Source organism: Taudactylus pleione, unplaced genomic scaffold (assembly GCF_031769625.1).
Source record: "Taudactylus pleione unplaced genomic scaffold, aTauple2 ptg000350l, whole genome shotgun sequence".
In the NCBI taxonomy this organism is placed as follows: domain Eukaryota; kingdom Metazoa; phylum Chordata; class Amphibia; order Anura; family Myobatrachidae; genus Taudactylus; species Taudactylus pleione.
The window spans coordinates 450001-474000 of NW_028284751.1; the positions used below are offsets into that span (position 1 = coordinate 450001).

General features: G+C 48.7%; 1 protein-coding gene across 13 annotated transcripts in view; it reads right to left on the minus strand.

Moving 5' to 3' along the window:
* TRIM9 (tripartite motif containing 9) overlaps positions 1–20545 on the minus strand; it is a 122223-nt gene extending 101678 nt beyond the window's left edge. For all 13 annotated transcript variants that reach the window (XM_088444160.1, XM_088444154.1, XM_088444158.1 and 10 more), the window contains exon 1: positions 19684–20545. In XM_088444160.1, coding sequence (XP_088300286.1) covers positions 19684–20505 — 822 coding nt within the window. In that variant the 5' untranslated portion in view covers positions 20506–20545. The remainder of the gene's footprint in view (positions 1–19683) is intronic.
* Positions 20546–24000: the final 3455 nt, after the last annotated feature.

Sequence of the window (24000 nt, forward strand, 5' to 3'; positions counted from 1 at the left end):
ACAGTAGCAATGTGTTAGAAACAAATAGTGATCAAGGACAGTTCCAGGTCACTGATGCACAAGCAGGCAATGCAGTCACAAGTGAGTCAGGCAGAAGCGTGGACAGTCGCCATGACAGAGGTCTAGTATACTGTGTGGATTAGAAGCAACCACGGGTCAGGCAGGAGGTACACAAGATAATCACCTAGCACTGAATGCTAGGTCTGGCCTCTAATTTATACAATCGGAGGGCAGGCAGCAGCCTTTCTGCCTTCAGTGAAGCCTTCCAGACACTGGCAGGTCCCCACCGGTTCAATCAGTCATGCACGTGCACAGACTGACCATCGCACATGCGCATGACACGAGTAGCGCGACGCTGGCAGCGATAAGCTGCCAGCAGGGGAGCAGATGACCCCGTCGAGGAGAATGTCGCTGGACCTTGTCGGCAAGGTAAAGATATGATGAATACCAGTGGCATATTCGTTTGCATCACTGCGCTACTAAACAAAATATGCAGCTAATATTTAGAATAGTTGTTAAATGGGGCCCCCAGTCTATTATCTGTGGCTTTTCATTACTTAAGCTTATGCTCCACATAAAGACAGTGCAACAGAAAACAGCTCACACCATCAGAGTTTGCACTTACACACCATCAGAGCTCGCACTTACACACCATCACAGCTCGCACTTACACACCATCACAGCCGCACTTACACACCATCACAACTCACACTTACACACCATCAGAGCTCACACTTACAGACCATGACAGCTCCCACTTACACACCATCACAGCTCACACTTACACACCATCACAGCTCCCACTTACACACCATCACAGCTCCCACTTACACACCATCAGAGCTCGCACTTACAGACCGTCACAGCTCGCACTTACACACCATCAGAGCTCACACTTACACACATCACAGCTCGCACTTACAGACCATCACAGCTCACACTTACACACCATCACAGCTCCCACTTACACACCATCACAGCTCCCACTTACACACCATCACAGCTCGCACTTACAGACCATCACAGCTCGCACTTACAGACCATCAGAGCTCACACTTACACACCATCAGAGCTCCCACTTACACACCATCACAGCTCCCACTTACACACCATCACAGCTCCCACTTACACACCATCACAGCTCCCACTTACACACCATCACAGCTCGCACTTACACACCATCACAGCTCCCACTTACACACCATCACAGCTCGCACTTACACACCATCACAGCTCGCACTTACACACCATCACAGCTCCCACTTACACACCACCACAGCTCACACTTACACACCATCACAGCTCGCACTTACACACCATCAGAGCTCCCACTTACACACCATCACAGCTCCCACTTACACACCATCAGAGCTCCCACTTACACACCATCACAGCTCCGACTTACACACCATCACAGCTCGCACTTACACACCATCACAGCTCGCACTTACACACCATCACAGCTCCCACTTACACACCATCACAGCTCGCACTTACACACCATCAGAGCTCGCACTTACACACCATCACAGCTCGCACTTACACACCATCAGAGCTCGCACTTACACACCATCACAGCTCGCACTTACACACCATCACAGCTCGCACTTACACACCATCACAGCTCGCACTTACACACCATCACAGCTCGCACTTACACACCATCAGAGCTCGCACTTACACACCATCAGAGCTCGCACTTACAGACCATCACAGCTCGCACTTACAGACCATCACAGCTCGCACTTACACACCATCACAGCTCCCACTTACACACCATCACACCTCGCACTTACACACCATCACAGCTCGCACTTACAGACCATCACAGCTCGCACTTACAGACCATCACAGCTCGCACTTACACACCATCACAGCTCGCACTTACACACCATCACAGCTCGCACTTACACACCATCACAGCTCGCACTTACACACCATCACAGCTCGCACTTACAGACCATCACAGCTCGCACTTACACACCATCACAGCTCCCACTTACACACCATCACAGCTCGCACTTACACACCATCACAGCTCGCACTTACACACCATCACAGCTCGCACTTACAGACCATCAGAGCTCGCACTTACGCACCATCAGAGCTCGCACTTACGCACCATCACAGCTCCCACTTACGCACCATCACAGCTCACACTTATGCACCATCACAGCTCCCACTTACACGCCATCACAGCTCCCACTTACACGCCATCACAGCTCGCACTTACAGACCATCACAGCTCGCACTTACAGACCATCACAGCTCGCACTTACACACCATCACAGCTCGCACTTACACACCATCACAGCTCCCACTTACACACCATCACAGCTCACACTTACACACCATCACAGCTCCCACTTACACACCATCAGAGCTCACACTTACACACCATCACAGCTCCCACTTACACACCATCACAGCTCCCACTTACACACCATCACAGCTCGCACTTACAGACCATCACAGCTCGCACTTACAGACCATCACAGCTCGCACTTACAGACCATCAGTGCTCACACTTACACACCATCAGAGCTCACACTTACACACCATCACAGCTCGCACTTACACACCATCAGAGCTCACACTTACACACCATCACAGCTCGCACTTACAGACCATCACAGCTCACACTTACACACCATCACAGCTCGCACTTACACACCATCACAGCTCGCACTTACACACCATCACAGCTCACACTTACACACCATCAGAGCTCGCACTTACACACCATCAGAGCTCGCACTTACAGACCATCACAGCTCGCACTTACAGACCATCACAGCTCGCACTTACAGACCATCACAGCTCCCACTTACACACCATCACAGCTCGCACTTACACACCATCACAGCTCGCACTTACACACCATCACAGCTCGCACTTACACACCATCACAGCTCCCACTTACACACCATCACAGCTCCCACTTACACACCATCACAGCTCGCACTTACAGACCATCAGAGTTTACACTTACACACCGTCAGAGCTCGCACTTACACACCGTCAGAGTTTGCACTTACACACCATCAGAGCTCGCACTTACACACCATCACAGCTCGCACTTACACACCATCACAGCTCGCACTTACACACCATCAGAGTTTGCACTTACACACCATCAGAGCTTGCACTTACACACCATCAGAGCTTGCACTTACACACCATCACAGCTCGCACTTACACACCATCAGAATTTGCACTTACACACCATCACAGCTCGCACTTACACACCATCAGAGTTTGCACTTACACACCATCACAGCTCGCACTTACACACCATCACAACTCGCACTTACATACCACCAGAGTTTGCACTTAAACACCATTAGAGCTCGCACTTACACACCGTCAGAACTCGCAATTACACACCATCAGAGCTCGCACTTACACACCATCACAGCTCGCACTTACACACCATCACAGCTCGCACTAAAAGACAACACTGGCCCAGCCTAATGACTACACGTGAATGAGCTGTTTGCCAATTTTCTGCAAAAGAGCTCCTATTGATCTGTTCATCTATTTTCATGTGTCTGCTGAGTGTTTCTGCTGGATGGCCATACGCCAGCACAGCTATCAATCTGTCTATTTTTTTTTTATCAGGCTGTTGTGCGGCTAATTATCATTTTATTGTGTCATTTCTATGTGTTGTAGTTTTTTTTTTTGTTAAAACCATGTATTCCTACTGAATATATATATAAACCTAGCAGGGTTCTGACATGTAGTTGCATCATGTAAACAATCTCATGCTCACAAGGATCCAATTCTATAAGCCTCTATAAACTAGAACGTTTGCGGCACAGAGCTGTAATGTGCGATAGATAGATCTCAGTTCCCCGCCAGTGAGATAAAATACATATAAGAGCCCTGCTCGTCCGCATTCTGATTTACGCAGCGTGAGTCTGTCGTCGATAGCTGCGGGTGGGCCGGGACACCGTAGGCTGAATCAGGATGCAGAGGACAAGTAAATTACATTCTACTCATTAGCGTACGGCTGATGTCTGAGAACAATGTGCGGGGGTTAAGACGTGGGCACAAAACAGTGGGGGATGGAAGAAGGAGGTATGTGCTGAATTTGGAACTATAGGGCTCCTCTCTAAATTGATGTTGCTAGGGTACAACAATGGCGAGATGGATTCCTGATCACCATCTGTTACATGCAATCCACTCTCTAAACAATCTGGGAAGTTACAGACAGTTGGAACTTTTTCAGACAATTGGAAAGGTCTGCAAACAGTCGTCTTGGTTTCACCTTTAATTCCGGCAGAAAAAAAGGAAAACGTTAAAAGAGAAAAAAAATAACGAAGATACTTAAAAGGGGAATTATCACAAAATTGAAGAAAAATAAATAAAAGGTTTATACAACAAAATAACGAACGCTAGAAAATCCTATGCAAATTTGTATACACATCGGGCGAGCGAACGCATCTAGCGAGCGGGTCTGAATCAGGTCCAAGGTTCCAACGGAACCACACGCTTAAATGAATTCTCCCCATATAGCAATTTGTAATGTTTGCATTATATTGTAGATTTATTTTTTAAAAGGGAATGTCAAGGGTATTTGTGTTTAATTAAACTTAATGAATAGTTGTTGTATTTGCGCCTGCATTTAATTGTAAATGTGGTAAATGTACATAATAATTATTAATAACATATCTAGATAGCGTTCACTCTAGCTCCGGCATGAGGCAGGGCGCCGGAGCTAGAGAGGGCACTTTCGTGTGCGCGCCTTCGGCGCGCGCGCGCACGACCGAGGAGGGGGCATGATCATCGAAAAGGGGGCGTGTCTATAAGACGAGTCCACTTTTCGTCACTCTTGGGGGCGTGCCCGGCACTTACGGACACGCCGGGCAGCCCCCAAGCCCTGCAGACAGGGAGAATAGATGCCGGGCGCATGCGCCCGGCGTCTATTCTCCGGCGGTGACCAGGTCACTGAACATTTCTTCACCTGCGGGACACTGCGACCCGCGGGTGAACACGGCTCCCGCAGGCTGTTAGGGCAGGGCACTTTTTGCCCTCCTTCTGGAGGGCAGGGCACTTTTTGCCTTCCAGAAGGAGGGCAGGGCGCCGCGCCCCGCTAAAACAGCCTAGCGGGAACGCTATCTAGATATATATATAAGTCCGGTATAGCCCGCACTCACTGCAGCCAATGTCAGCCCAAAGGGGTGCACCTCAATGTAACCACATGGAGCATCCAGGGTCCATACATTTGTAGAAAAATAAAGTAGTGAGGGCACTCACCATAATTAAGCAAAATAAAGTCCAATTTATTCACATACCACCAGTGTCATATAGCTGTAAAGTCCGACGTTTCGGTCCCCATATGAGACCTTTGTCAAGGTGCATCCATAACACAATGTTATTCAAGCCATAAGAAAAGTGTAACAACAATTACCACAGAAGACAACATATATAGCACACATAATGCTTACCAGGTGGAAGGCCAATCGATCACTGTGAGACTGCACATGCTGTGCTGACACGCACGCACGCACACGTGCCACGCCCCCTAGCACAAACCAGCTCCAAGCCTCATGTTGGAGAACCAATCATATGGCAGCAAACCTCTGTGACATCATGCTACAAAGTCACATATATATATAATATATAATATATATATATATATATATAAATATGCTATCCTTGCAGAGCTGGATGCATCTTGAGATTGGTTCAGCTCTGAAAGGTGCATTTAATATGACGCATTTTACACCTGTATATTTGGTGCAAAATGTGTCCAACTCTACATCGACTCCTAAATCCTGAGGAAGCTGGACATCATTATATCAGTGAAATGCGTTGAGCAGGATTTGCTATATCTGGACCTGATTTATACAATCTATTCGGCATCCTTACATGGACTTTGGAACTACCTTTACCTAGTTGCGGCTTTAAATTCTATCCGATGGATTTACATCAGCACAAACTCTGTGCAAGTATCAACTGCTAAAGAACTGTATGAATTGTTTGATTCCTGGAACAGGTAACATCTTGCTGTTTTATAGCAGTAAATGGATATACACCAATGAGAGAGCCTATATCTGATGTGCAATAAGTTACTATGGAACTTTAATCGACTACTGGTCCATTTGAGATAGAACTTTTTCATACATGGTCTATTATTATTATCATCTTATATGTCAATTTTAATGGTAATATAACTTAGGGCCTGATTCAGACCCACTCGCGAGCGGCTGTCCGCTCGCAAGTGGGTCGATGTTCTGCACTGAGCATGCGCACGACGGAGGGAGCTCCGTCGTGCGCATGCGCCAGACGCGACGAGCGAAGAAAAGTCCTTCGCTCGTTGTGTCCGATCAAAGGGGGCGTGCTGTCAATGTTGATTGACAGCACGCCCCCTTTGGTGGGCGTGCCGGGGGCGTGCCTCCCTGACGGGGGCGTTCAAACGGGAACGCCTCTCGTCAGAAGCCGGCCCACTGACATCACTAGTGATGTCAGTGGGAGTGATTTTGGCTCTGATAGAGCCAAAATCACTCCGGAGCTTGCGGTTGAAAACCTCAACCGCAGGCTCCGGCTCGCAAATTCGATGGTCGCGATGGTCTCGACCATCGCGGCCATCACAAAGCACGCTCGTATAGCCTGTGGGTGGTGACCCACAGCTATACGAGCGTCCAGGAGGACGCTCCATGAAAATGGAGCCCGGCCCTCATTCAGAGCGTGCGCTCTGCTCAGAGCGTACGGCTCTGAATGAGGGCCTTAATGTGTTAATAAACCTTGAAACTTTTGATTATAAACTGTCCATTTGCATTTAGTGTGTTAGCGCTGGTTTTACGTTTGTTTAAATCTGTTCAAAACTTATGCATACATAAAAAGGTGGTAATCAAGATTAGAGCATAAAAAGATATAAAACCAAGAATAATGTAAATCAGGTCTTCTACGTTGTATATTGTGTTGGAATAATTTATGACTCCAATGATATATACCTAAAAATAGAAGTACAGAAGTACATACACCCTGGGCAAAAGGCAGGTGTTTTTGAGAGCTGGAATACAATTAAAGTATTTATCTGCCATCTCCAAAATATTCCATTTAGAACAAATTGTTTTCCTCATAATATTTTTTTGTTGCCGGTTACTGAGAAATGCTATAAGATAGATCTTCTATTTTGTAAAGATTGAAAAATTACTCTTTGTAGTTTATTTGTTTATTTCTGGACTGTTAATATTTATTTTTTATGTTCATGCTTGTTAATATATTGCTAATGCCTCTATATAACCAGCAGATGTAACGGTTATTATTATTGTGCAAATGATTATGCATATGATGGTCTCACATGGCAGAATTATCTTAAAGACGAGGGGCATCCATGTATGCAGGACGGACCTAAAGCCCCCATACATCAGAGATGGATTGCAGCAATCGTGCAATTTGCAATCGATTGTGTATAAAAATCTTTCCCTTTTTCAATCGCTTGCAGAATTGCCACAATCTACAATCGATTGAAAAAGGGAAAGATTTTTATACACAATCGATTGCAAATTGCACGATTGCTGCAATCAATCTCTGACGTATGGGGGCCTTCAAAACCCCAGGCCATTTGGATAGTATTACTTTCAGCTGCATGGCTAGTGTAGGGTTAACTAGATTTTAAGACAAGCCAATAGTAGAGCTGCTGGGCGGGATTAGGGGTGGGTTAGACACTTATCAGGGTTGCTTCGACCTGTATCTGCCTCTTTTCCCTCTTTTCAGATTTTTCCCCTCTCTTCCCTCCCGAAATTTAGTTTTTTTGACAATTTTGTGTCACTTTTTTTTTTGGCGTTTGGCGGGAAAGAACTGCAGCCGGGGGGGTCAGTGATTGATTAATAGGCCACTCCCCTTTGATGTACCTTTTGGTAGATGGGCCCTACTGGGGCAGCACCCTTGGTTGGCTAACCGGGCTGCGAAGATATGGGGGAGTATCATGTGACCTATGGACTTGCTGAATGGGCAATTGGCTCTGCAAGTTTTATGTCCATTCACGTTGATAGTCACTGCCCTCTGATGGCTGCTGTTTCTTTCGGTCGTCACCATATTTGAAGTAACTGATTTAATGATTATTTAATAAAAAAGGCCAGTATAAACGCCACTTACTGTCACCGTGTCGTTTTTCTCATTAGTAAGTTATATGTTGACTTGTTATATTTCTATGCATTGCTTAAGGTGATAGTGTCAATTGCCGATAGGGCGTTTATTATTTTAATAGCCGTGTAACATCGATATGCAGAGGTCCTTATGGCACACACATACTTTACTGTGTGATGGTGCAATTCATTAGCGTTTGATCATCTCTTATATATAAAATTCAATGGTCTGTTTGGTTATGCATTCGGATACCACTGCACCCATTGGAATGAAACCAACGCGAGGTGGTCCAGTTGGATCTTGGCCAGGTTTTAGAGGGGGGTTAGGGTCCCGGTCGCACCTCCCTTGTACATTGGGCAAACTTTGACCCAGGGAGCCTGTTCTGGGCCTTCACTGAATGGATTTGGATGACATGATATAATAAAACTTAATAAGATTTAAACCCGGGCAACGCCGGGTACTTCAGCTAGTTGTATATAGCATTGTGTATGTGGGAGTCATGCCTTTCTATCCTAGTAGCCAGTGATATATCACCGGATCCTGGTTAAACCGATATTTCCAATATTCTTTACCCTTATTTTGCACATTATAACCAACCAGAAATTCTCAGTCATTTCACCAATCTGCCATTATTTCCAAGGTCCTTTAAATGTGCCCTGTTGAATGTATGCTATGTCTGTTTCTAACCAAACTCCACCCATAACCTCGTCCTCTCAAACAACCTCACCCCCTGGCAATAACAGAAACATGGCTCACATAATCAGGCACTGCCTCACCTGCAGCCCATTCACATGGCTATCTCCACTTCACCCACACCCTCAGGCCTGGAGGCAGAGAAGGAGGTGGGGTGGACTCCTCCTTTCTCCCATACTGCTTATGGGCTATATTTAGGAAGTGGCGGCTCTTGTAAGCCACCATGTCTCGTCAGGTTGGAGCTGAACATTTAAAGCAGCGCCAACACTCAGTGTAAAGACTGGTGTGCTTTACACTGACTAAATGTGAGTGCCGCTTTAAATCGGCGGCCTACAATAGCTGCCGCTTCGTAAATATAGCTCCACCTGTTCCTTCACTCATGTTCCCATCGTTCAAAGTACATAATACTCAGATTATTCAGCCCTTCTCATGTGATGTGTCCACTCTTATGTCATGCTGTACCTGCAGAGATCTCATTGCCATCACTCTACAGTAACTTCTCTTCCTAATTTCTACATCCTCCTGTCCTGATCAGCCAGTCCCACATCGTAATCACGCCCCAGCAACGGTCTTTGATTATGTGGCTCCAGCTATTCTATCTTTCTGGTATCAACGGCAACATCAGCCAGGGCACAAAAAAAAAATACTCCGGCTTCCAAACTTCTCCCTCAAAGTAGAAGATCATCGGGAAAAGCCACAGACTTCTGCGGACTTCCAGCTATTCATCACACCTACCTGATCTTTCTTCAGTCCTCTGACCAAGATAACTGCTTTATACTTTTAAATCTCTTCTTAAAGTACCACCCCCCTCCCCACCCCTCTGCTCACATCACTGTCCACTTGTTGAATTCACCCTCTCCCCTCACAAATCTGTGCTCGTCTCATCTTTAACGAACGTCTCTCCATCACTGTCATTATTCCAATTTTAGTGCTCATGTATGTGGTAATTATTTGCTATTCTGACAGAAAACAAGACAAAAACTTTGACCCATATTTTATCTCAGGTGACTCCTCCATCTCTCACCTGCCATGATCCCCCCCCCCCCCCCCAAGCTTCCTCAGTGGCTTCCCTACACTCTCCTCACATGCTTCCTCACACGACATGCTAAACCATTTCCAGCCAGGCTTTCAGCGTGCTAAGGGTCACTACATGCTTTTTATCGTCCTTGACGTCTCTCCTGCATGTGACACCACTGACCGCTCACATCCCAGGTCTTCAGGACGCGACGGTCTTTCCTGGTTCTCATCTGACCAATCTCTCAGCTCCTTCATTGTATGTTTCTCTGGGCCCCATGGAATCTCCTTTTCCTCTATCAGTCGGCCCTATGTCCTCTGCTTGGGTTGGGTACAGGATACCGACACCTGTCGGTAAGTATCCCAACACTCTCCCTCCCCGCTGCCTAAACCTATCCCTCCCCCTCTAGTGCGTAAACCTAACCTCCCCCCCTGCAGCCTAAACCTAACCCTCCCCTTTAGTGCAAGTGCCTAACCCTCCCTCTAGTGCCTAATCCCACAACTTTTCGTCAGGATTCCGGCGCTGGGATTCTGACTGGTGTCGGGATTCCGGCGCCGGCATCAGGAGAGTCTTTAGAGAGGAGGGGGCCAACTGATGCTGCTGGTCGGCCACCGGAGCATTAGTAGACTCTAGGCACTAGGGTGTGCCTGGAGTATACTGCGCATGCACAAAACACCGGAAAAATGGCCGCGGCAGCCATTTTCCGGCTTTGTGTACAGCGAAGACACCCGGCGCGGGACCTCAGAGAGGTAAGTTTTAAACAATATGGGTGCAGAGTGTGTTGTGCGGGACCCCCTGGACTCAGGGGCCCGTGAGCACCGCACACCCTGCATCAATTATAGATACGCCCCTGGCCGGCATTGTGATTATAACTACATCCCTCTGCTCTTCTCTCTTTATACAACGTGGAAAACTACTAAACTCTTCAGTATCATCTCTATGGGAATGACACCCAAATGTATCTATCCTTTCCGGATCTCTCACCATTTAGTATGTCTGGTCCCATATTACTAATGTCCTTCTGCTATTACATCTTGGATCTCCTCTTGGTGTCATAAACTCAAGCTTTCAAAAACTGAGCTATTAAACGTTCCACTAGCTAATAGAAGCCATCTACCAGACAACTCTATCTCTGTGTACAACAGGACAAGGCCCCTCGAGCTCAATACCCAGGTGCCATCCTTGACTGGGAACTGTCCATTGCTGACCACATTCCCTTTGTATCCAGATCTTGTTACATACATCTAAGAAACACCTCCAGAGTACTCAAGTGCCTGACGCAAAACGCTGCAAAACTTTTATTCATGCCCTCATTATCTCCCGCATCGATTATTGCAATAGTCTCTGTACCGGTCTTCTCCTAACAAATTTTTGCACCGGCCAATTCATTTTTAAAGCGGCAGATAGACTAATTCTCCTCGCCAAATGTTCTTCTTCTGCTGCTGCTCTGTCAGTCTCTTTATTGGCTGTCTGTCTATTAACAAATTCAAATAATTGTACTAGTATACACAGTGTGCATAACAAAATGGCAACAACATACATCAGTACTACCCTAGTCTCAAAAAGATCCCCCCAATCAATGCCTCCGCTCTGCCCACGATCTGTGCTTCTCATCTTCACTCAATACCTGCTCCGCTTCATGGCTACAGGACTTTTTTTCAGCCGCATTCAGGAAAAAAATAAAACTTAAGGATTGTATTTTATGTATAAAAAAAAAAAGTTTAATATTACTGAAAAAAAAAAAGACATAAAATAAGCTTGGGTCAAAAAATAAATTAAATAAAAAAATGTTGCCAGAAAAACCAACGCAGTGTGAAAATACGGAAAATGGCGAAGCCTCCTGAGGAGCAATTTTGGCAGGAAACACTGGCAGCGAATGTCCAGACACGTGAACAGGCATGAGGCCGAGGCATGAGGTTCCAGTTATAGTATGTATATGTATGCCTTAAAACCTTTCCCATACTGGTGCTGGGTGATCTATCTGAATTTAAACAGCACAATGCACCATTTGCTAACCCCGAACATGGAAATGGCTTCATTTGTAAACATGATCCGGCATTCAGCCGCCTGTCTGCATCTAAATCACTTCTGCCCCGATTACCTCACAAAAACAGGCGCTGCTTCTAAAGTGCTTGGTGAACCTCGATGGCTCTGGTCCTGCGGAACATTTTATTGCACTAATAACTCTTTCCCCCTAAGGCTTCTGCCTTAATGCTGGCACACTGGCCTCATTTACAAGACGAAGGTGAACAATCTTATAGACAGGACTCCACTTGCTGAAATGGTTAAACTGTCCTTATGTAGGTAGGTCAGTGCCGATTTGAGGGGACTATTCCACAGTCCCTTGGATCAGGACAGTTGGGAGGTATGTCCCTCACACCTATGCCAAGTGTAGTAGCAGCAGCAGGTACATGTGGCATTGAAGTGGTGTGTTTATGGGAATGGAAGGGGGCCGATGGCATCCGTATGCTTTTGAAGTGCTCGATATGCACCGGGGAGCATGTCACGCCCCATTATGATGCAAACATGCCCCCCTTTTCATGTTAGCTCTGCAATGTAGCAGTACCAGGGGCGTATCTATAACGGGTGCAGGGTGTGCGGGGAACACGGGCTGCTGGGTCCAGGGGTGCCCCGCACCGCACACCCTGCACCCATAATATTACTTACATCTCCGGAGTCCCACGTCAGCACGGGGGTCCTGCGCTGTAAAACGTTTGGAAAATGGCAGTGGAGGCCATTTTCCCGTCGTTTGCGCATGCGCAGTACAGAGAAAACGGCCGCTGCGGCCATTTTCCCAGTGACCTGTGCATACACTATAGACTATGGGCACACTCTAGTGCCCCAGAGTCTATAACTCCTGCGCTGGCCGCGCACAGCTCAGTGCGCTGCTGGCTGCTGGGCGGAGAGGAGGGGGCTCGTGTCGGAGACTGCACACGGGCCTCCTCCTCTCTAGAAACGCCCCTGAGCAGCACGCACCCTATCCCGATTCAACCAAACCAAAATGTTGGGAGGTATGATTCAGGTGCACCTCGAGCCCACACACAGCAGAAGCGAGCATTTTGTACACTGATTCCAAAACTAATGGTGCGCTCAACCACTCTATTGCTCTATTGCCCTGAATTGATCCTGCAGCTCACAAAGTGGGTCCTGCAATCCACTAAAAGTCCAAATACACAGGTATATTTGTTGTTTTTAAAAGGTATCAGGGCCTGATTCAGACCCGGTCGCAAGCGCTGAGTGCTCGCAATCGGGTCGATGGTGGCCCACAGCGCATGACGGAGTCGGATCCGGCGTAGCGGCGGGCAATCCGTCGCTCCGGGTCTCGCACCAAAGAGGACGAGCTGTCGATGTTGAGTGACAGCTCGCCCCCTTTGGTGGGCGGGCTGGGGGGGGGGGGTGGCTGCCAAAACGGAGGCGTTCCCATGAGAACGCCTGCCGTTTGGGGGCGGTTCCACTGACATCACAAGTGATGTCAGTGGAGAGATTCCCGCTCTGTTAGAGCCGAAATCTCTCTGGGGCTTGCGGCCACGAGACCCTACCACAAGGGTCTCATCGCAAGCCCGATGGTCGCGATGGTCTTGACCATCGCGACCATCATTATGGCCGCTAGCAATAGCTGTGGGTGGTCACCCACAGCTATGCGAGCGGCCAAGAGGCCGATCCAAAAAAAAAAAGGCCGCCCTGATTCACAGCGAGCGTTCTGTCAGAGCGAGTGGCTCTGAATCAGGCCCTCAGTTCGTTGTTTTTAAATAATGCTTTAGGTTGCAGTAAAGGTTCCTGTTTAATCCATAACCGGAGGTGGTGGGAACAGGTAGCGTACTGGAGACCCCTGAAAATCCTCCTGTATTTGTGGGCCACGGGTCCTTTGTGATGTACCAGGTATGCTCCAAATGAGACCTGTTATATACTCTCTGAGCCGGCCACAGAGACCACATTCCGAGCCTGCACACAGCAGTGCGTTGTAGCAATGCAGACCAGTGGTAGCGGCACCAGGTGGATAGCTGTTAGCTTACACACAGGGTGTAATAGCCGTGCAGCCCAGTGGTAACCGCGCAGGGTAAGTTGCGGTAAAGTGCAATAGTCCTGTTCAAACAGTGATAAGTACAAGGTGCAGAAGGCTAAAAGGCTAAGTGGGTGCCTATGTCAGCAATATCAGCATAGCCTTATTTAAAGACAAAGAAATTATAACTTTATACCTGAGCAGTTACGGCTATAAGACATGCAATATAAACGGGGCATATGCAGCTCAGTGTATCATTTAAGGACAATAAGTGGTATGCAATCGGGAAGCCGACTGCCTAAATACCGGCAGCCGGCTTCCCGACTGTCATATCCCGGCAAGGGTGAAATGGCTGGCGTCTAGATGTAGACACCCGCATTTCCCCGACGCCGGGAGACCAGCGCACGGCATCCCGATCGTACAGATGCCGGGCGCCGCGAGCGGACAGCCGCGGGGGGGGGGGGAGGGTTAGGTTTAGGGCTCCCGGGGGGGACTTAGGGTTAGGCACCCCCCCGGGAGGGTTAAGGTTAGGCTAGGGGGAGGGAGGGTTATGGTTAGGCACCCCCCCGGGGGACTTAGGTTTAGGCAGCGGGGAAGGGGGTGGTTAGGGTTAGGCACTTAGAGGGGGTTTAGGGTTAAGCACTTGGGGGGGGAGTTAGGGTTAGGCATCCCTAAGGAGGGTTAGGGGGGTTAGATTAGGTTAGTAGATACTCACTCACCTATCCACGATCGGATTTCCAGCGCTGTCGGGCTTCCGCTGCTCTGAACTCTGCTCATATCGAGCTGCCGCTGATGGGAATCAAACCGCCGGCCATGCGGACGGCGGTATTTCATACCCATTCCCAATAAGTGGTAAGAAACCTATTTACTATCATTACTCTACCACTCCGTATGCGGATTGACTCTGCTTATTAATTAAGAACCACAAGGTCTCAGCTTATTATAATAAAACAAACGATACAACATTGATACTTTTTATATTGTTTGTCTGGCTTTAGAAATATCTATTGCTGTATTATGTTTATTTGTCTTTTTTTTTTAAAATCTTCTAAAGTGATACTGCATATGAATATACATTTTATTGTTAATAAATTATTTTTTATTCACCCACTGTCTCTTGCTAGCGTCATGCACGCAATTGCGAACGGTATCGCAGTTATTGGTTTACGTATTTACTAGACGTTTTGCGCATTCGCAGTAGTAATACATGGCTCAACTACATAAATATTGTCCATCTCTGTATCAACCCCTAAGAGCACACCTGATGTCCCTTAGATAGATATCAGCGAATGGAGGTTCACACAAGTGGTATGTTAAAAGAAATACACAAGAAAGCGACATATAATAAGGAGTATGACCTAATAGAGAGCGGATCTGCCCTGACTGTCGCCAGCCAGCAATATGTCCCCTATGCAGTTTGAAAATTCACAAAGGTGCAATAATGGACGCAGTTGGAGCAGCAGATGGACAATTCCGTTGCTCTTTAGGTGTGAATCCAAAAAGCACAAAAGGTCCGATGGCTAGTGATCCGCCTTGCCCCAAAGACTGGAAAGACCTATTAAACATGAACCATAGTATCTATCGTCAGCTAATATAGAGATTAACAAAAAAACTGCATCCTTATAATTTATATGGGGTTAATATTTGATGCCGTATTATAAGTTTGAAGTATAACACTTAGGGGTCTAATAACTAAGCAGTGTTAGGAGACAGGGTGATAAGTGATAAGGTGACAGCCTGTGAGATGGCATTTGGGAGCTGATTGGCTGGCACCTTATCACTTTCTTATCACTTTTCACTCTGGCCCTGATTCAGAGCCGGACGCTCTGACAGAGCGCTCGCTCTGAATCAGGGTCGTCCCTCCTCCTTTTTGGAGCGGCCTCTTGGTCGCTCGCCTAGCTGTGGGTGACCACCCACAGCTATAGCGAGCGGCCAAAATGATGGTCGCGATGGTCAAGACCATCGCGACCATCGGGCTTGCGATGAGACCCTTGCGGTAGGGTCTCGCTGCCGCAAGCCCTGGAGTGCATTTGGCTCTATCAGAGCCAAAAGCACTCCCACTGACATCACTGGGGATGTCAGTGGGGCCGGCCCCAAATGGTAGGCGTTCCCATGGGAACGCCTCCGTCTGGGCAGACACGCCCCCGGCATGCCCACCAAAGGGGGCGTGCTGTCAATCACCATCGACAGCACGCCCCCTTTGGTGCGAGACCCATAACGACGGCTTGGCCGTCGTTATTCGGGTCTCCCGCATACGCATGACAGAGCCGCTTCTGTCGTGTGCATGCGCACTTGGGCAACATCGACCCGCTTGCGAGCGCTCAGCGCTCGTGAGCAGGTCTGAATTAGGCCCTCTGTCTCCTAACACTGCTTAGTAAATAGACCCCACAATCTTGTAACATCACTGTTAAGCTGGGTACACACTATGTGATCCGTCTTACGATGGTCAGTCATCACATCACCCCACCTGATGTTCTGCACAGCAGATGGAACGATACAATGAAAGACGCCAGGCTGCTACACGCAGCATGTAACGATATATCGCGCCGTCGTACACCGGATCGTGTAGTGTGTACGGCGCTCGCGATTTATGGATAGCATTTCTCTGCAGGCTGCAACCAATGCAATGTCTGGGGTATTGCCTGAAATGGGGGGGGTCTTGTGCGTCGTGTGACTTCGCCACATCTACGGGTTGAAAGAAAAAGGGTACACCCTGTGATTTGCTAAAGACAGGCTGCTGACACCTAGAGGAACCCTTGCCTGACACGTTTGCTATATATTGCTGTGCAGATCAGCGTTGGAAACCAGAAATAACACCAAATTATTCCAAGTCAGAGACAATTCTTAACGACGTCCTGTTTCTGCAAGTAAGTATTTACACGTTGTTTATTACTTCCCTAGCAGCAATTCCAGTCCAACAGGTGGATGTAGAGACTGATCTCATATATTCCAACACTGATCCTCATTGTACAGTTTCCAAGCCCAATATCTCTAGGTTACAATAAGCTATAATAAAGTGATTTTATGACCGTATAATTCCCAACTACCAATACACATTATTTATAACAGAGTTCTACCCACGTGCACTCCTGTTTCTGTAACTATGGTAGTTACTGTCATTGTGATATCCGTTCCTTTATACCAGAAGTAAACCACAGCCGTATCACACAAGCCACAGCCGTAATCTCTCACTGTTCGATATTGCATTTTTCTGACATCTCCGTTCCCGGATACACTTCCAGCATTCAGCCAGCAGGACTCCCACGTACATTGCTCTGCATTGCGATATAACCTTCTGCCATCCTCTCCTTGCGGCTGTACGGTGGGGCTTATACGATGATACAGTATGCTCGCCTGCCACGCTAAGCTGCTTTCACGAACGGAGTGGCACTTTAGCAAGAGCGCCACGACATAGCCCCTACACTTTACCGACACAGACCCAATGACAGCTTCAGCACGCCTGTGAGCGATCTCCCCGACAGAGCCATGATTAGTCTTATCAAATGCAAAATGTCACCTGCGCCTCAAGACTGGCTGCCTGTCATTCCGCTAGAGACATCATCAGCCAGTCTACAGGTCACAGTGATGTATAGACTGTAATTAGCTCCGTGGTGCAATGCACTGGTCGTGGTGCCGAGGAAAAACAGGAAGGCTCAATGCAACGTAAAATACAAAATCATAAAGTATAACTGCATAAACCACAAGATATAATATCAGGATACTACGCTTTAAAGAAAACACGTTAGAGGCTTGTCCTATCTTTCATACAATATAAAATGTTTCCTCCTTTTCGAAGTATGAGAAGAAAAAGAAAAAAAACATTTGCTAGCTACAGACCAAAAACATTATTGATTATGAGTGTAATCCATAGTACACCCTAGGGGGAGGCGGTTTTCAATTATCACCTAGAGATGTATTTTCTTGTAACCGGAGGGAATGGAGGGAGGGGGGTTATAGAACCTGAATACTTTATATGCGGCATCTATTATGCATCTAGCAGACACCCCCAACCGCAGGGACCGGGCATCAGACATGATTTGGGAAATGACAAAGGGGAACAGTGGGCTCTTTCGTCTGCCTCTATACAGTGATTGATGTAGCGAGAGTCGTGGATGACTGATTACAGAACGGCTTTCCCTGGTGCCCTGGATGATATTGTGCTGCAGGGGTTTTGTGTATGTCAGGATCTAAACCATAGGGGCAATTACAGGGTTCTCTACTTGCCAACGGGAATGCTGTGAATTATTCCTGTCAGTCAAGCAAATCCCCGTACTCTGGCGGTCCAGATGTCACACTTTATCTAGGGAAACTTTACTATACAATAAGCAAGCTGTGAGACTGCAAAGCTAAGTCTATGGAGGGTTATAGGTGGACTGGTGATAATATCCTCCTATATAACAAATGTATATATTCAGAATATGTCAGAAATATACTGAGCATCAGGGAGAGGCAGTCAGGCAAATACACCTGATATTAGTCCCTTATAATCTATTCATTGCTGGCGGCGTGTATCCTGCTTTTCCTTAACGCTTATTGCCTCTATGCAATATGAATTATTCATAGAGACCTCTCATCACCTTATCAGTCCCATAGAGCACGGCTTAGAGGACACTGCCCCAGATTTCCTCTGTATATGTATGGTAAAGTGGGCGGCCTGGCATAACCTCCTGTATACACATATCATTGCAGAGGGCCGCTGGGCACTTCACAGCTAAATAAATACAATATCTAAGGGTGAAAAGAAGATATAACAAAACTGCCATGTTATTGCAGAAATAGTTACTTGGCAACTTGAATGTACTGATGGGGTGTGCACATTATACTATAACTATATACTATAGCAGTTATAGGATGGCACATGGTAGCACATGGAAATGACTGCTCATGGTGATATGTATAGGTTCCTCTCCCCATGCATTGGTTCCGAGCCCCCTCACCCTATGCATTTTACATATACCCGAGCCTTGCCACTGGATGTTGGAAACATGATACATCACATTAGGTACAGATATTTATAGGTAGAGAGGTATATATATGGTGCCCCCATGCCAGTACCAGAGCAGGTTAGTAGAGGGAGGTATATGAAGCCCCCTTTCCAGTGGCTGAGAAGGTATCAGTAGAGCAAGGTATCAGTAGTGGGTGTGTATATATGGTGCCCCCCAGGCCGATGGCAGAACAGATATTAGTAGAGTTTTATATATGGTGCTCCTTCCCCTATGCAAGTGGCAGAGCAGGTATCAGTAGAGGATGGTATATATGGTGCCCCCCATGCCGATGGCAGAACACATATCAGTAGAGTTTTATATATGGTGCTCCTTCCACCATGCAAGTGGCAGAGTAGGTATATACAGTGCGCCTCATGCCAGTAGCAGAGCAGGAATCAGTAGAGGGTGGTATATACAGTTTCCCCGTGCAAGTGGTAGAGCAGGTATCAGTAGAGGGAGGTATATATGGTGTCCCATGCCAGTGGCAGAGCAGGTATCAGTAGAGAGTGGTATGTATGGTGCCCCCCCATGCCAGCATATTGCAGATATTAGTAGAGGGTGGTATATATGGTACCCCCATGCCAGTGGCAGAGCAGGTATCAGTAGAGAGTGGTATGTATGGTGCCCCCCCGCCCCATGCCAGTGGCAGAGCAGGTATCAGTAGAGTGGTATGTATGGTGCCCCCCCATGCCAATGGCAGAGCAGGTGTCAGTGGAAAGTGGTATGTGTGGTGCCACCCATGCCAGTGGCAGTGAAGATATCAATTGAGGGTTGTATATATGATGCCCCCACCATGCCAGTGTACAGCAGGTATCCGTAGAGGGTGGTATATAAGGTACCCACCCCCATGCCAGTGACAGATATATATGGTGCCCCCATGCCAACCCCCTCACCTTGTGCAGCTTCCACATCGCCCCCAGGGCCTTGACCTCATGGCTGCCGTGCTTGCCCTCCTCCAGGCACTGGTAGCAGACGGGCATCTTGCATTGCACGCAGTACATGCTGTGGTTCTCCAGCTCGTGGTCGGTGCAGGTGGAGATCTTGCGGGGACTCAGCCTCCGGCTCACCCTGCCCTGGGCCGGGGGCAGCAGGCGGTGCTTGGCCAGGGGTCCCCGGGGCGGGTGGCAGCGCAGGCGGCAGGGCTCGCAGTAGAAGACGTCGCACTGCTCGCACATGACCGTGGCCTCCTTGGGGCTCTTCTCGCACAGCTGGCAGCGGAGGGCGGTCGCCTTGCTCTGCTGGTAGCGCTCGATCACCCCCTCCAGCACCCGGTTCTTGGCGAAGCCGCGCAGCCCCCGCTCGTCCAGCAGCAGGGAGCGGTGGCACTGCGGGCAGGTCAGGCACTGGTGCTGGTGGCGGCCCGGGGGCAGCAGCGCCCCGGACGAGAGGTGGTGCGGCTGCTGGGCAGGGGGCATGCAGGGGGGGAAGACCCGCACCCCGTTGGGGGACTTCTGGCAGGGGGTGGTGGGGGCGCTGGCGAAGCCCCCGTACGAGCCGTAGCCGCTGTCCGCCTCGCTGTACAGGCTCATCTTGTCCAGGTCCAGGTAGTCGTAGTCGGAGAGCCCGGAGGCGCGGCGGCTCTGCGGGGACTCGGAGTCCGGCGTCTGCACCAGGATGTTGCGGGCACAGGCCAGGCACAGGCTGTGCGAGCATGGCAGGATGATGGGCTCCCGGTAGAAGGAGCCGCACACCGGGCACTTCAGCTCTTCCTCCATGGCTGCTGCTGCCGCTGCCGGTCGCCCTGTGCCGCAGACTCGGGTGTGCACGGTGGTGCAGCGGCACTGCGGGGAGCAGCCGGGGAAAGGGGAGTCGGGACGGCCCCTCGCAGCGCGCCATTGGTTGGCGTCTCATCACCCTGCGCGCCCATTGGTCCTGGTCGTGTCAGTCACAGGGAGGGGGCGTGGCTAAAGGATGCTCAACAGCCTCCTCAGCATCCTTTAGTCACATCATCCAGGGCTGCTGGAGGAGATGGGTTTCCAGGGCGATAGTCACCCACACACATCCCACATCATCCATTCTGTGCTGGCATTGCTGCCTATAGACCAGTCACATCCCACATCATCCATTCTGTCCTGGCATTGCTGCCTATAGACCAGTCACATCCCACATCATCCATTCTGTCCTGGCATTGCTGCCTATAGACCAGTCACATCCCACATTATACATTCTGTCCTGGCATTGCTGCCTAAAGACCAGTCACATCCCACATTATCCATTCTGTGCTGGCATTGCTGCCTATAGACCAGTCACATCCCACATTATCCATTCTGTGCTGGCATTGCTACCTATAGACCAGTCACATCCCACATCCTCCATTCTGTGCTGGCATTGCTACCTATAGACCAGTCACATCCCACATCCTCCATTCTGTCCTGGCATTGCTACCTATAGACCAGTCACATCCCACATCATCCATTCTGTCCTGGCATTGCTGCCTATAGACCAGTCACATCCCACATCATCCATTCTGTCCTGGCATTGCTGCCTATAGACCAGTCACATCCCACATTATACATTCTGTCCTGGCATTGCTGCCTAAAGACCAGTCACATCCCACATTATCCATTCTGTGCTGGCATTGCTGCCTATAGACCAGTCACATCCCACATTATCCATTCTGTGCTGGCATTGCTACCTATAGACCAGTCACATCCCACATCCTCCATTCTGTGCTGGCATTGCTACCTATAGACCAGTCACATCCCACATCCTCCATTCTGTCCTGGCATTGCTACCTATAGACCAGTCACATCCCACATCCTCCATTCTGTCCTGGCATTGCTACCTATAGACCAGTCACATCCCACATCATCCATTCTGTCCTGGCATTGCTGCCTATAGACCAGTCACATCCCACATCATCCATTCTGTCCTGGCATTGCTGCCTATAGACCAGTCACATCCCACATTATACATTCTGTCCTGGCATTGCTGCCTATAGACCAGTCACATCCCACATTATCCATTCTGTCCTGGCATTGCTGCCTATAGACCAGTCACATCCCATATTATCCATTCTGTGCTGGCATTGCTGCCTATAGACCAGTCACATCCCACATTATCCATTCTGTGCTGGCATTGCTACCTATAGACCAGTCACATCCCACATCCTCCATTCTGTGCTGGCATTGCTACCTATAGACCAGTCACATCCCACATCCTCCATTCTGTGCTGGCATTGCTGCCTATAGACCAGTCACATCCCACATCCTCCATTCTGTCCTGGCATTGCTACCTATAGACCAGTCACATCCCACATCATCCATTCTGTGCTGGCATTGCTGCCTATAGACCAGTCACATCCCACATCATCCATTCTGTCCTGGCATTGCTGCCTATAGACCAGTCACATCCCACATCCTCCATTCTGTGCTGGCATTGCTACCTATAGACCAGTCACATCCCACATCCTCCATTCTGTGCTGGCATTGCTGCCTATAGACCAGTCACATCCCACATCATCCATTCTGTCCTGGCATTGCTACCTATAGACCAGTCACATCCCACATCATCCATTCTGTGCTGGCATTGCTGCCTATAGACCAGTCACATCCCACATCATCCATTCTGTGCTGGCATTGCTGCCTATAGACCAGTCACATCCCACATCATCCATTCTGTCCTGGCATTGCTGCCTATAGACCAGTCACATCCCACATCCTCCATTCTGTCCTGGCATTGCTGCCTATAGACCAGTCACATCCCACATCCTCCATTCTGTCCTGGCATTGCTGCCTATAGACCAGTCACATCCCACATCCTCCATTCTGTGCTGGCATTGCTGCCTATAGACCAGTCACATCCCACATCATCCATTCTGTGCTGGCATTGCTGCTTATAGACCAGTCACATCCCACATCCTCCATTCTGTGCTGGCATTGCTGCTTATAGACCTGTCACATCCCACATCCTCCATTCTGTGCTGGCATTGCTGCCTATAGACCAGTCACATCCCACATCCTCCATTCTGTGCTGGCATTGCTGCTTATAGACCAGTCACATCCCACATCCTCCATTCTATCCTGGCATTGCTGCTTATAGACCAGTCACATTCCACATCCTCCGTTCTGTCCTGGCATTGCTGCCTATAGACCAGTCACATCCCACATCCTCCATTCTGTCCTGGCATTGCTACCTATAGACCAGTCACATCCCACATCCTCCATTCTGTCCTGGCATTGCTGCCTATAGACCAGTCACATCCCACATCCTCCATTCTGTCCTGGCATTGCTGCCTATAGACCAGTCACATCCCACATCCTCCATTCTGTCCTGGCATTGCTGCCTATAGACCAGTCACATCCCACATCATCCATTCTGTCCTAGCATTGCTACCTATAGACCAGTCACATCCTACATCCTCCATTCTGTCCTGGCATTGCTGCCTATAGACCAGTCACATCCCACATCATCCATTCTGTCCTGGCATTGCTGCCTATAGACCAGTCACATCCCACATCATCCCTTCTGTCCTGGCATTGCTGCCTATAGACCAGTCACATCCCACATCACCCATTCTGTCCTGGCATTGCTGCCTATAGACCAGTCACATCCCACATCATCCCTTCTGTCCTGGCATTGCTGCCTATAGACCAGTCACATCCCACATCACCCATTCTGTCCTGGCATTGCTGCCTATAGACCAGTCACATCCCGCATCACCCATTCTGTCCTGGCATTGCTGCCTATAGACCAGTCACATCCCACATCACCCATTCTGTCCTGGCATTGCTGCGTATAGACCAGTCACATCCCACATCACCCATTCTGTCCTGGCATTGCTGCGTATAGACCAGTCACATCCCACATCACCCATTCTGTCCTGGCATTGCTGCGTATAGACCAGTCACATCCCGCATCATCCATTCTGTCCTGGCATTGCTGCCTATAGACCAGTCACATCCCACATCATCCATTCTGTCCTGGCATTGCTGCGTATAGACCAGTCACATCCCGCATCATCCATTCTGTCCTGGCATTGCTGCCTATTGACCAGTCACATCCCACATCACCCATTCTGTCCTGGCATTGCTGCCTATAGACCAGTCACATCCCACATCACCCATTCTGTCCTGGCATTGCTGCCTATAGACCAGTCACATCCCACATCATCCATTCTGTCCTGGCATTGCTGCCTATAGACCAGTCACATCCCACATCACCCATTCTGTCCTGGCATTGCTGCCTATAGACCAGTCACATCCCACATC